This window comes from Montipora foliosa, chromosome 6, assembly GCF_036669935.1.
Source record: "Montipora foliosa isolate CH-2021 chromosome 6, ASM3666993v2, whole genome shotgun sequence".
NCBI lineage: Eukaryota > Metazoa > Cnidaria > Anthozoa > Scleractinia > Acroporidae > Montipora > Montipora foliosa.
The window spans coordinates 45179959-45193252 of record NC_090874.1 but is presented as its reverse complement, the minus strand read 5'-3'; the positions used below and the strand labels follow the sequence as shown (position 1 = coordinate 45193252).

Sequence of the window (13294 nt, the reverse complement as noted above, 5' to 3'; positions counted from 1 at the left end):
AAGACTGAACAAACTGAACAAGTATAAATAAATCCTTTTTTGAGAGAGAAACGATTGTGGTATAGGTTTTGTTTTGGCTAGACTGTGCTAGTGACCTCAGTAGTTTCTGAAAAACAGCTACTCTATGATAGGGAGAATTTGGGGAGTTTATGCTGGTACAGGGTAGCAAAATTCAGCTGAACAAGCTCTGGTATAGGCTAGGGGGGTTCCAGGTCCTAGTGGCACATCCCCCACCCAGAAATTCCGCGCCCGGGCCAGAAGCTAAATAACTCAAGTGTGTTAAAGGGGCTAGGTCACCCAATTTCAGCACTGATCAAATGGTCATAGAATTAACTAAAATATCAAAATAACTGTTCAAAACTATAGAAGAACTCTAACAAAACACAGGGAAGCCAAGAAGGGACATGGATGGACAAAACTGGAGAGGATTGAAATGGATTGAATTAGGGTAAATTTGAAAAACGTCGGCCCACCTTTTTTCAAATTTATATCAGTCTATATCAAAATGCCATTTACAAAGCTGGAAAATCATTCTCAGTTGTTATGCGGCCGTGATTTTGCAAATGAAAGACCCTTGGTCTGCCAATTTGACGTTTAGAGCTCATAATTAACAAAATTAAGCAAAAGTACCGAAAATAGCGTGACCTAGCCCCTTTAAGGCTTGACCAAGTTCATAAATTGGCATATTTTTGTTTTTACGAGGAAACATCAGATCCAATCGACGTTAACTTGAAATCTGAATGCTTAGCTTTTTTCTTTCTACTCGCTCTTTCATCTGAAATGTGTCACGCGATTTTTAACGGCTAACAAAAATTTAAATCTTTTATCGGAAACAAGGATGGAAAAGTCATCTTATATCACGCTACCTTGCTCTAGTACACCTATCTAAATGGGAACAGTAAATTAAAATTACAAGAAAAAAAAGGTCAAATCACGCAAGTGTCCATAGAGGTCACAATGAAAATGAACGATATCACATTAATAGATATAATTATGTTAATGGTAGTTTTAAGCAGTTTTAAGGGGCTAGGTCATGCTATTTTAGGTAATTTTGCTTATTTTTGTGAATTATGAGCTCTAAATGTCAAATTGGCAGAGCAGGAGTCTTTCATTTGCAAACTCACGGCCTCATAACTGAGAATGATTTTCCAGCTTTGTAAATGAAATTTTGACATAGACTGATAAATTTTATTATTATTATTATTATTACTTCTAGTAAAGTTTAATAACGGCTGGTGATGTGTAGTGACGATTAGTAACTGCTAGCAACGCGCAATAACAGGTAGTGATGTGTAGTAACGTCTTGTGACTAGTAGTAACTGATATTAACGTGTGATAACGGCTAGTGATGTGTAGCAACGTCTAGTTACGACTAGTAACTGCTGATAACGTGTAATAACGGCTGGTGATGTGTAGTAACGTCTTGAGACGAGTAGTAACTGCTAGTATCATGTAATAACGGTTGGTCATGTGTACTAACGTCTAGCGACGAGTATTAACGACAAGTAACGTAGAATAACGTGTGGCGATGTGTAGGAACGTATATCGACGTTACATTATATAAAGTAACTAGTTGGCAGGTTACGTTGAGTATTTTTTTGCATAAGGAATTTTAGTGGGACGTCTAGACATAACAGAATAGTTTCAGAATACCCAAGTAACTTCATCTATTTTTCTCTTTTAATAACAGCACAGGGGTTAAATTGAAACTCTCAGTTAAAGTTTGGGGCAAACGAAATTTTCTTAGTTACAGCAACGTAAAAGGATATCAGAGACTTTCTTACCACATGTGGTCAGATGCGGGAAAATAATGTGTTTTACAGAGTTGGTTTGATTCTTTTCCATGGGCTTACATTTCCCATACCACTGTCTTCTGATTTCAACTGAAGTAGGCAAACACCAGTTTATTTGGTCATTTAATTAAGTGAGACTATTTACAAATGTGTTGTAAAAATAAAAGTATACATAATGGAATTTCTATATTACGAGCAACATAATTATGTAGTATGATAATTTTCACATGAACAGTCAATGCTCTAAAGAATGTGCTGTTGAAGTATAAGTCAAAATAAAGGAGCTCTTTCAAAGCCTACTCAATCTAAATGAACCAACTCTAAGTCTCTTGTAACCAATAAACATTAATTTGATCCAAAACCTCAAGTCAATCAAAAGACCCTCAAAGGACAGTTGGCACATGATTCAATAATTTGGAATATTAACTCCACAAACAGACATGTGCAAGATATGCCGATGTTACAGACTGGACTTGCATTGAATTGTAAGAGTCAAGGAAAACAGTTTGTTCAAATTCTGGGTGTTGCAGAGCAAATAATTTCTGCATGCGCATACCGGTACTGTGTCTTAGAAACGGCTGTCAGAGTAGTTTTGAATGTTCTGCAAGCTTTTCCTATTTCTGTAATATTGTACAAGGTATATTAAAACAAATTTCTACTGGCATACCACATTGGTCAACATTTGCAGAGATGCCATGTTGAGTGCAACTAAAAGCTTTTTGCTGTCAGTCACTCGAGTTATTAAGCATAATTGTCACAGTGCAGTACAACTTGTTTGGAACAAGTTCTGATGAATCAAGTCACCGAACAGAATTACTGTGCTTAAATGTTGTCAACTCATAATTTTACTTGTTCCTTGGCATAACTACGATCATTCAGCATTAAAATGGGTACAATAAAGGAAGTGAAAGTTGTATTAACAGAGATTTGAAAACAGAAATCAATAAATCAAATAACTTGAATATCTTAGAAGATTCTTGTCAGGCCACCATTCATAGTTGTCTGTTTCGTCGCAGGAAGAGTTGACAAATCCAAGTCATTGAAATAAGGATGGTCTAGTGCAGCTTTGGCTGATATCCGTTTGCAAGGATTGTATATCAGCATTTTCTATAGAGAAAAAAAATTGAGAGTGAACTGTTGAACTGAGAATGCTTTCAAAAGCAATATCTTGACACACAGGTTCTCATAAAGATGTCCATAGTCCAGTGTTAGGCTCAGAGTTTTTTTTCAAAGGAAGAAATGTTGACCCAGGTACTGTAAAAGGAAAACCACCAAACCAAGCAACCCAAGGGGATCAACCTTAGTTTTACACTGTACATAGCTTCAAAAAGACAGCAGACTAGTTATTACTTAAGAGAAATGAGACCTTATCTCGCAGCAAAGAGTGACCAGGGGTTTGTTTCTCAAAAGTTCCAAAACCTTTTTAAAGGGAAGGTACCGCCGAGAAAAAAGTTTCTCTGAATCAAAAGTTCTTTACCTGTATTGTCGTACTTGACCCCTCATTTGGACTAAATGTGTTTAAATAGCCAACAATAACGCTTTAAAAATATGCAATTGCAATTCTAAATTGAATTTATCCGCCATCTTTGTTTTTGTTTATGCAAGCGAGGCTATGACGTAGCAATAGTCAAGGATTTTTCGGGATGACTTTATGCACACCAACCTCGTTCCCTGAGGGTGAAGTGAGTGAAGTGAGGTGAAGTGAAGTTGTTTGTCTCTCCCCCCTAGGGGCTTTTCAGGACTAATTTACAATGCTTTTTGTGGGGGACTTTGGCGAGACTGCTTGTTATGCAGTTTAAAAGTTATTTAGGTCAGACCACAATACCAGGGTCATTGTCCCCTACTCTTTCAAGGAGTGAATGGGTTCTTTAACGTCCCATGCTACTTGGTTTCCAACAAGGGGTATGAGATGGGACCACAGGTTTACAGTCCTTATCCGAGAAGACTTGAAAGTCAAACCTATTTGATGGTGTAATTACAAAGGCAGCACTTTCTCCTCAGTTACTTTAAGGTCCGGCTGGAGTCGAATTCTTGACCTCCCGCGTAACAGCCCAATGCACAACCAACTGAGCCACTGGTGCACGGTTTAGGGTAAGGGTCTCTTGTAGATGGAGACCGTGGGAACAAGGTTGGATGTACACAAGGAAACACAGGCAAGGAGAACGATACTTTGTAGTCTTGAATCTTAATCCAGAGGGTAAATTGTATTGATAGTGGCTCCACCATCAGAACAGATTAACCTCGTGGTCGTTAAACAGGGTTTTATGTGAGTTATATGCAGGAGTTTTACAAAGCGAAAGGGAGTTTGCATTGTTAACCTGCACTCATTGCTGTGAAATAAGCACCTGGACATAAAGTTTAAGGGAATTGCTGGATAAAGGGGTGGCTATGCAATATAGACACATGATCGTTTGACGTTAAGGAAGGGGAGTGCAGGCAGACACCACCATCTATTTTGTGGTTTAGTGGGTCCTGTTCGAGTGTATAGTAGTTTTGACCACTCCCCTAATCTCTCGACCCTGGCTTTCTACGATACCCATGTTACAACTTCAAAACAAAAGATAGATTTATATATTTCCATCGAATGGTAAGAGTACATTGTTTCAGTAATTTCTACAAAGCTAAAAAAATTCAACTACATTTCAACAGACTTAACTGTAAGAGTGTAATGTGAAGTGCTAATTTACTACCCATAATGTGGGTCATGAAGTTGGCTTGCCTAATGCAAGGGGCAAGTTAGAATTTGAAATTATTTCTAGGCCTGAGAATAATGCTTTTAATTTACTTATTGTATCTACTCAAAAGTTTTTTTTCTCAGTTTTCATACATGAACACACCTCTAACAAGTCAAGCCCTTCCTTGTCCAGTTGTGGGACAGCTTTCTTCAGGCCCTCTCCATTCCATTTTGGGAAATTAGTTTTATAATCTTGAAGCTGCGACACTCCTGGCCAAGTCTTCTCTGTTGGAGTACCTAAGATTCTTTGAGAAAAAACCTGTGTGAATCATCTTTCAAGGAATTTGATTAAACTTATGCACATCTTTCTAAATAGCTCTTACTAACCAGGATCAAAGGTTGAATATATATGTACTGTGGTGTACACTCAACACAGTACAGCCTGAGAAAAGTAAATGAGATCAGTAACGTATTTAGGATATAAACCTTTGAAACAAGGAGTAAAAACAATTGTTTTAATTTAGAAGGTAGTTACTGTACAGTAACTGCAGAATGCAGAATACTTTTATCCAAGAGAGAGAAAAATATAGACTAACAAAAGTCAAACAAAAAAATTGATCCTTTCTTCTCACAAAAAAGGATCAGATTCGCAGACCTTGGTAATATTGGTATGTACATGTAAACATCTTCACATGTAAGTTAGTCATTTTAACAACTTATTATACACACCAAACTCAACATGTCTAACATTATACTTTCTTAAAAAGATTACCTTCCCTCTCGTTGCTGAGTACAGCATGACATCATACCATTGGCTAGCTCTTTCACTTGAATTAATTAATAGCCACTTACTTTAACTGAGAAATTACCGCAAACTTTACAAACAGCAAAGAAAACAATTGCATCCATGTCAACATGAGCATTGGATTGCCAATTAGCTCTTTTTGTGAAAAAGCCATAGAATCTTGCTCCAAACACATAAGTGCATTCTAGAAGAGACCCAAATCAGAAAAGGATGCAGATACAACAGTTGGACCAGATCAATTCTAATCGCTCACCTCGGATCAACATAAAAAACATGACAAGGCCTTGAGAAATCACCCTAGCCCTAATATTTTAAGCTATCCTTGGTGAAATTGCCGCAAACGTCTGATAGTTTTGGCTTACAAAACCGTTTTTCGCTCAAACATAGGTGGGCAATCCGAGTTGATCTGGTCCGACTTTGGTCCCTGCCCAAATCAGAAAAAATGTCCTGTACAAGCATGCCCTCAGAACCCTCAACAGTAGTTTCAATAAGTACCAACAGCCAACGAAAAGCGTTGGGAAGGTAAACTACCGGGCAGAGAGGTGAGATCAAAACTTGCAACTTCCTCGGAGCAAACTGCAGATCAAAACACCAACACTGCATCACAAAATTGCAAAGTGGCGCACAAAATTAATGAACAACCGGTTTCACTGCAAAACCCTGTTTGAAGTAAGATGTTGCTATGTTATACCAACCTAAAAATACGGAAAAGTTGGTCAATTTCTGAATCTCCATGAAACAATGGTCTCTTTGTAATCATCTCAGCAAATATACATCCAATACTCCACATATCTACAGGGCAGGAGTATCTTTGACAACCTAGAAGCACTTCAGGAGCACGATACCACAGGGTAACAATCTAAAATTGTCAATTGCAAATATGAGGTTAGTTTGACAGTATAAATATTGCAACGTTGACCTGTCTACTGAAGGAACAGTGTAATAATCTACAATACAAGCAATATTTCAATAATGAGAAAAATGTTGGACAACAGGTGTGCAATTAATTTTAAATTAATATCTGACTTAGTATAGGCAACCAAGTGCTATTGCATCTGTCCATGTAAATTTTACTTCTCTAAGCAATAAAGCAGACCCAACCCAATGTATTGATTGCATGGAAAGATATTCCTAGGAGTGAGACTAAATAGATTTCACTGTCTAATGCCAGATGATTTTACTTGTCAACTAGGGGAATCCTGCAGTGCCTGAGGAGCGAATGGCTACGTCTACAGTGTACTCTCAGGGCGCTTTTCTTTTGTCAGAACTGGCCGGCCAGACCCATCAGTTTGCAAAGAAAATGCAACAATTTGAAGTAACACATGCATGATAATCCCTCGCCTTCGATCCTTTGGAGTATATATTATCCTCAAAGTGTTAATTTGAATCATGTTGTGGAGTTAGTCGTTCCAAATGCCCAGTCTGGCCAGTCAGTTCTGTCAAATGGAAAGCGCCCTTAGAACATTCAGCATATACTGCATCATGATCAAATTTAGTTAGTTGACTACTGGCTGTTTGACATGGAGATACCAGGTTTTAGTTTGAACCAGTTTGAGTGGCATGTTTGCTTGAACAAGTTGGTTTCATTTGTTTGATGGATTCATATGCAGTAACAGGGTGAGATGAAAATGAAAAGATGAGGTTGCCCTTCGGGCAAGCTGTTACTTGAGGTTACTAGCCCCAAGGTCCGAGGAGCTAGCCCGAAATTAAATTGTTTATAAAATATATTTCGGTCGCTTTTGTAAGCAGAAAAAGTCATGACGTTATTTACGGACGCGGTGCAAAACATTGTCACGCTACGATAATTTGGCCTCATAACATTATCATTTTCTCTCAGGAGCTTTCTGCTACACACGTTTTGGTATAAAAGCCCAATTGATCATCAGAAATGGGGAACCAACGGTGCTTGCCCATCGGGCAAGCTATGATAAGAAAACGCTAGCCCGACAAGTCATTCCACTAGCCCTGGGCTATCGGACAGCACTTTCGTCGCGCCCTGAGTAAGCTATTCATTGTTACAGTGTGAGGTCAATGTTTAACATACCTCATGGGTATAGGCTCTGACAGGGATTCCAAAGGCTCTTCCAAGCCCAAAATCAGCTAATTTTACAAGTCCTTGTTCATCTATTAACAAGTTCTGAGGTTTCAAGTCTCGATGCAAAATTCGACGACTGTGACAAAAGTACATGGCATTTGTGATTTGATAAAGGTAGCTCTACAAAAGAAAGCAAACAGTCAATTTGCAACAGATACACTGTAATTTCCATGAAGATGAAAACAGATCACAACTACCAGAGATCCTCGAGAGATGACTTTAAAAGCTCTTCCAGGATCCACAGAGCAGTACTGTCAATTCTAGTAGTACCATAATTGCAAAGATTTCCACTGACAAGGAGGAATATTATGAGGATTTTGCAAAAATCCAAATTAAGGGACCCCGTAAGATTGTTCTTAGCAAATATTGGAAAATATCATTGACCTTAAATATTACCAGAAGGTTTTGTGCAGAATTAGGCATGCATTAATTAATTAAGTACACAACTTGGCAATTTGCCAGGCACCTAAAAGATTGCACCCATAAACCCTACCTTGACTAACATAGTATCCAACATTTCCTTTGTTGAATCCAAATGCTTCTTCAGGTCACACATGAGAAATTCAAACACCAAATACAACTTAGCTTCATCATGAAGAATGTGCTCCAAAGTAACAACATTGGGGTGATTTCTAAGTTCCCTAAGCAATGAAATTTCTCGTATTGCTGTACTTGGTATTCCTTCATCTGCTAACTCCAGTCGAATTTTTTTCAAAGCCACCAGCTTGTTGTTCTTTTTGTTACGGCCTTTGTAAACAACTCCATATGTACCTGCAAAACAGCATGTAAAGCTGGGCATACTCATCCAGTGGTGTGCAAAAATGCAGTATATAATTATATATATGACAACTTCTATTTAGCCTTTTCTCATGACACATTCAAAGCAAACCCTGGCCTTCACCATTACTGTACATCGTATATTAATTAATCTCTTTCATTTAATTTATGTTACAACTGTTGAATTAGCAAGAAAATGTGTAGAAATTTGAAAAAAAGGATGAAAAGACCTTCAGGTGTGAATTGTATCCAATTGATTATGAACCAACCGTTTAAGCACCTTGTATTGCATTAAATATTAAAACTCTAGACTTCATTCAAATACTACCACTGGCTGGTGGCAGTTAAGTTTCATTCTACTAATTAAACTATATTAATCATGGTAGCTGACAAATCAACAAACTTCAGCCTTGGCAATTTTTGGATTTCAATCCTTTATCTGTTTTTATTTGTTCTGCCAAATGCTGCCATGAAATGTGATTGACAATATAGTACAACAACTTTATTTAGAAGGGAGACACAACCTATCACAGTTTTCTCACTTATGATCATATACCTTCTCCAATCTTTTCAATTTTAGCAAAATCTTCCATCTTCATACATGTATCCTGCTGTTTAGAACCCATTTCAACTGTTGCGCTGTAGATGGATGTGTGCCTTGATGTGCAGACTTACCTGGAACCAAAAAAAGGCTTTTTTTGGGAAATACACTTAGACCCCAAATTTATGAAACAACAAATTAGAAAAACCTTGTTCTCCCCAAACTCTCGAAATATTAAGACACTGCAGTGACTGCAACATGTATGTGGGTATCAACATCTTTTTGGGGGAATGCAGAGTCAATACATGCACAACAAACAGCTTCCTCAGATAGCACTTTCAAAATAAGGTTTGACAGCATAGAATGCAACATTGAATTTATCATGATCAAAGGGTTTTTTTTCCTCCATCATTGTTGGTTATGTTAAAAGCAATCTTGTTGGTAACCATTTGTTCAGATGTTAAGACTCATACAGACTTGGTTCAGCCAATTCAATGTATTGTTTCTGCTGTAAATTACATGTACCTTTCTGTTTCTTATCTTCTAGGGTTTTAGGAAAAGCAAAATACATACAATGGATTGATTCTTGATTTCTTCAAAAAAGAGGATTTAACTGAATATTTTAGTTCCAAATCAATTATTAATAAAAATTTGACTTTTATTTTGGGATAAGATTTTGTTCAGTTGCTGGGATTGTACTGGGAAAAAGAAGCCATGTTTGTCAAGATTTTTTCTGGTAATTTTATCCCATGAAAAAAAAGTCCCCTTGCTCTTACAACTATTAAATGAGCTATGACTAATTCACCCAAATGTTTCTCCCAGTACTTTCTTAAAATACTTTTTCGGGTTTTCCACAGTCCACGCGTTGGACACCGTCCACACATGCCTTCTTACATTTTAGAACGCGCTTAAAATGCCATTTGATTAAACGAAAAATAAGAAAGTGATAAAATCAATAATTGTATAGACAAAATGAAGTTGAATAATATTCCTCGATAATAGCAGAGATCTTTCACGAAAAGGGAAGTAATTGCCGATGAATCCAAACGAAATTTTTTTCCGTTCAATGATCCCGAATGATCGATACTGCCAAGCTTTTATAGAACTTGCGTGAACCGTTAATTTAACCTGAAGTTATCGCTTATTACTGAATATAAAAAATCTATCATGTTTAAAAGAAGGTTTTTGTTAAATTTAAAACAACCCAGGAACGATTCGCCGCCATCTCGCTGTTCGGTTAAAATCTTCAGAACAGGAATAATTCTTACAACGGACGACATTGCACAACAGAAAGCGACCTACACTTCTTTTTGAAAATTACCTACCTTCGCTTCAAAGGCGACAATGAAGCTGCTCACCAACTAAGCAAAGGAAATGAACTCAAAAATAAGATATCTATCCTAACTTTTAACAGAATGTACAGTCAAAGAATTGGAAACAAACCTGATAAATGCGTCTCTTCAAAGCTAAGTGCAAATGACCTCAACGTGAGATTCGTATTTGAAAAAAGCGGTGTTTGTTGAATTGGCCAATCAGGGTGCAGCATTCAATTCCCTCTCAGTACTTGACAACTCGACTAGGCAGAGAGAGAAGCCTGGGAATGGGTAAGAGGTTGAAATATATATACCACATTTCCATTGGGCAATGTAAATGACACGTTGGACCAATCAAATTGTTTGTAGTATCATGTTTACTTTCTTTCAACAAAATGGAGGCACTGTATGGGTTACCGTTTCATATCTTAGAAGTTCCTAACCTCAAATTAAGGAAGCCTGGATGGGTTAAACCACCATCGGCGATGGTCGTCTTTGCCTTTGTTCTACTTTCTTATTTTCTGGTTACCGGAGGTAAAGGTTCCAATAATTTTCATTTGATTGTGTCTGCTAATAGTACTATTATCTGCATCCTTTGATTGGCTTTTGATTGCATAAACGCAAACCTCACTTACAAATTTTGGTTTTTTGTCATGTCTAGTTCAAAGTACTCGTATCCAAAATTCTGTTCCTTTGATAATTTTATATATTATTGTAGAGGCCATATTGAAGTTGATAGTTTTGAGCAAGACAAAAGAAGCCTGCACCAATGTTACCTCCAGTGCTGCTTTCACTGGCTACGTGGTCAGAAATCAACTGCAAATGTATTGATACAGGAATAATAGAATGATTATGACTAGTCATAAAATTCATTTATCATGACCCTGGCTCTAAGTAGGGACAGTATTTTAAGGCAGTTTGACCAGTTAAAATATGCAACTTGGTTCTCAGGATTTTTTGATGAAAGGTTGATTTCTTCGTGAATATAATGTCACATTTAAGGACGTTCACGCCAATTGTTTCTGCGCATCCTTACTGCGCACGCAAATGTACACGCCACGTCAAACACGAGCGCGCGCGCTAAGTAATAAAATGAGAAATGATAGTGCAAAAGGTCATTGCTATAGCTTTGCTGGGATTTAACGGTCTTGAACGTTCGGTGACCCCTATTTTTCTTTCCAGAAACGGATTTTATTTACATTTCTCTCCACGTTGTCCAAAAATGAACAAAAAATCAATGTGGGAAGTTAAAAAAATTTCAAGATTTCTGCTCACGGGACATCAAATCCTGCCATCTTACGGCAGCAAGGCGCGTGAAACTGTGGTCACTAAATGCGAACTTGATCTTTAAGGAACCTCACCAGTTGACTAAATTCACTTAATAAGTCCACTTAAATAATATTTGGCAGAGAAGATTTCACTTCAAAGATTTGATTGCAATATATTTGGGTTTACAGACACTGGCCTTATTCGCTAACGAAGCCCAATTTTGTCACATTTTGGGTGTTTTCCGGGCATGTTCTCTCCAAAACGAAGTCGGTGACCCCCCATTTTTTTACATTTCTGACATAACTAACTCATCATCTTACAGTGGTTAAAGTTTCAGAAAAAAATCAATGTTAAAAAAATTTCGCGCGAACGTCCTTAAATTCACAAATTTCAAAAAAAAAAAAACGGAAACCTTGAAATTACATATTTTCCACAGTTTGATCAACTGTCCGTAGTGTGATTGGATCTCTGTTTGACCAATAAAAATTCTCGTTATAAGTGCCTTGTTTTCTCTCAAATTCCCCATTCAAGCTATGCCAACTGGTTAGTGATTGTAAGATTCACAATGGCAATAGGTTTTTCTTGTATTCTGGAGGAGGTGGGCTGCAAGGGGTGGATAGGTGCAGTTTTTTTGGGTTGATTGTAGGGGGAAGGTTGTTTGGGGTGTCTGGATGAAAAAAAATCTCCTGATTTTAGATCTCCAGAGGTTGGCATCTCTGCTGTGCCAGGTACGGTACAGGTGCACCTGGAACTTTATTTCCTGCAAGGAGTTTCCTAGCGTCAGTAAATCAAATCATAGCTAAACCGTATACGCGTAGTGCACTAAAAGTGCATTACACACTATGTCACCAAGTTGTAAGAGTGTAAGTCCATGGTGTCAATAGGCCTACAGCATGTGCATAAGTCACGAAATAGACAGGTCTGTTGGAAACGTGTTTGAATTTCAATAAATGAGCCCCAAAATTGGCAAGAATTAATTTGTGATGCTGATGAATAATAAACACTTAAAAGAAGAAAAACCGGTGTCTTAATGTCATTTTGTCAAAGTTTGTTTTGGGAGTTGTTTGTAACATTCATGGTAACTTGATCACAGGCCGCTGCTGAAATTGATGTCACTTTGAATTTTGCAATTTACTTGTGCTTTCAAAAGTACAATACAAAAAGTGGACGTGGCAAAAATTTTCCAAAATGTTTTTCACTGATGGTAAGTTTTTATATTCGCAGAACAAAATTTATGTTGTTTTCATGTCGCAAATTTTGTTGCTGATGGCGATTTTTTTAAATTCTCAATTGACACTTCTTAAAAGCTTCCTTTTGCTCTTCCTAAAAACTATGTATTGATGTTTATTTACTTTTGCTTCAAAATTTGTTTTGGGTAAAGCAGGATAAAAAAATCTGCACCTTGCTTAGTTCACATTTTTGAGCATTAAGATAGAATTTTCAGTCCTATGTTTGACAGCAAGTCATATATTTTGAGATCTCCCGTCTAGATACTAACCCCGCTGGACAAGGTTTAACTTCAGTGAACTGTCAGACACTCGGAGTACACACTTAAACTTGCTGTGAAAAAGAAGGTGAAGGGAACTTGGAAATGATCAACGTCTCAGCCTCAAAGCCAATGTTTCTTGATTCCCTTTTATTTTCTTCAGTCTTTGTGGGTTTAGTATTTTACTAGTAACCACTTGTCTCCTCAGGGGGCTATTTACCTAAGACAGTTATTGTGGCACTATAATGATTTATGATAGCAAAACAATAGTTATCATGTTTTATTAGAGCTACATATTATGCAAAGACATTTTTAAGGATGGTGCCTACTAATTCAAAGGTATATTTGCCTCGGTTTATGATTATGCAGGAACTGTAGATCTTAACAAGTGTTATTGAAATCCAAAAAGAAAAGTGGGGGTAACCATGCATTTTTCAAAGATAATTGATGAATAATATTTGTAAAAAGCTTTCTAATACAAAGCAATGGCATTCGTTCTCAAATTGAAGCTAAATTATCTCTGAAAAATGCATGTTTACCC

The 13294-nt window shown here is 37.2% G+C and overlaps 2 protein-coding genes across 3 annotated transcripts in view; one reads left to right on the top strand and one right to left on the bottom strand.

Moving 5' to 3' along the window:
* Positions 1 to 1889: 1889 nt before the first annotated feature.
* Positions 1890 to 10182, bottom strand: LOC138007493 (cyclin-dependent kinase 1-like). 2 transcript variants are annotated; one of them, XM_068854448.1, is made up of 8 exons: positions 10129 to 10182; positions 10011 to 10046; positions 8701 to 8819; positions 7861 to 8138; positions 7317 to 7487; positions 5968 to 6131; positions 4631 to 4772; positions 1890 to 2900 (listed from the first exon to the last, which is right to left on the bottom strand). In XM_068854448.1, exons 3-8 carry the CDS (start codon positions 8768 to 8770, stop codon positions 2760 to 2762), a joined length of 966 nt encoding a protein of 321 aa, XP_068710549.1. In that variant the 5' UTR covers positions 8771 to 8819; positions 10011 to 10046; positions 10129 to 10182; the 3' UTR covers positions 1890 to 2759. The 2 variants fall into 2 exon arrangements, with proteins under 2 accessions (XP_068710549.1, XP_068710550.1); XM_068854449.1 differs by lacking the exon at positions 10011 to 10046 and having other exon boundaries at positions 10129 to 10168.
* A 192-nt stretch (positions 10183 to 10374) lies between these two features.
* The window catches only part of LOC138007490 (oligosaccharyltransferase complex subunit OSTC-like), a 17566-nt gene continuing 14646 nt past the window's right edge, over positions 10375 to 13294 (top strand). Inside the window, exon 1 of the mRNA XM_068854443.1 lies at positions 10375 to 10532. Coding sequence (XP_068710544.1) covers positions 10394 to 10532 — 139 coding nt within the window. The 5' untranslated portion in view covers positions 10375 to 10393. The remainder of the gene's footprint in view (positions 10533 to 13294) is intronic.

Bases quoted from the DNA above. Each gene is read 5' to 3' on its own strand.
- LOC138007493 (XM_068854448.1), bottom strand. From the start codon at position 8,770: ATGGGTTCTAAACAGCAGGATACATGTATGAAGATGGAAGATTTTGCT. The intron at 7,488-7,860 runs GTAGGGTTTATG...TTTCTTTTGTAG, and splicing joins TGGATACTATGTTAGTCAAG to AGCTACCTTTATCAAATCAC. The intron at 2,901-4,630 runs GTGTGTTCATGT...TTTTCTCTATAG, and splicing joins AAGGGCTTGACTTGTTAGAG to AAAATGCTGATATACAATCC.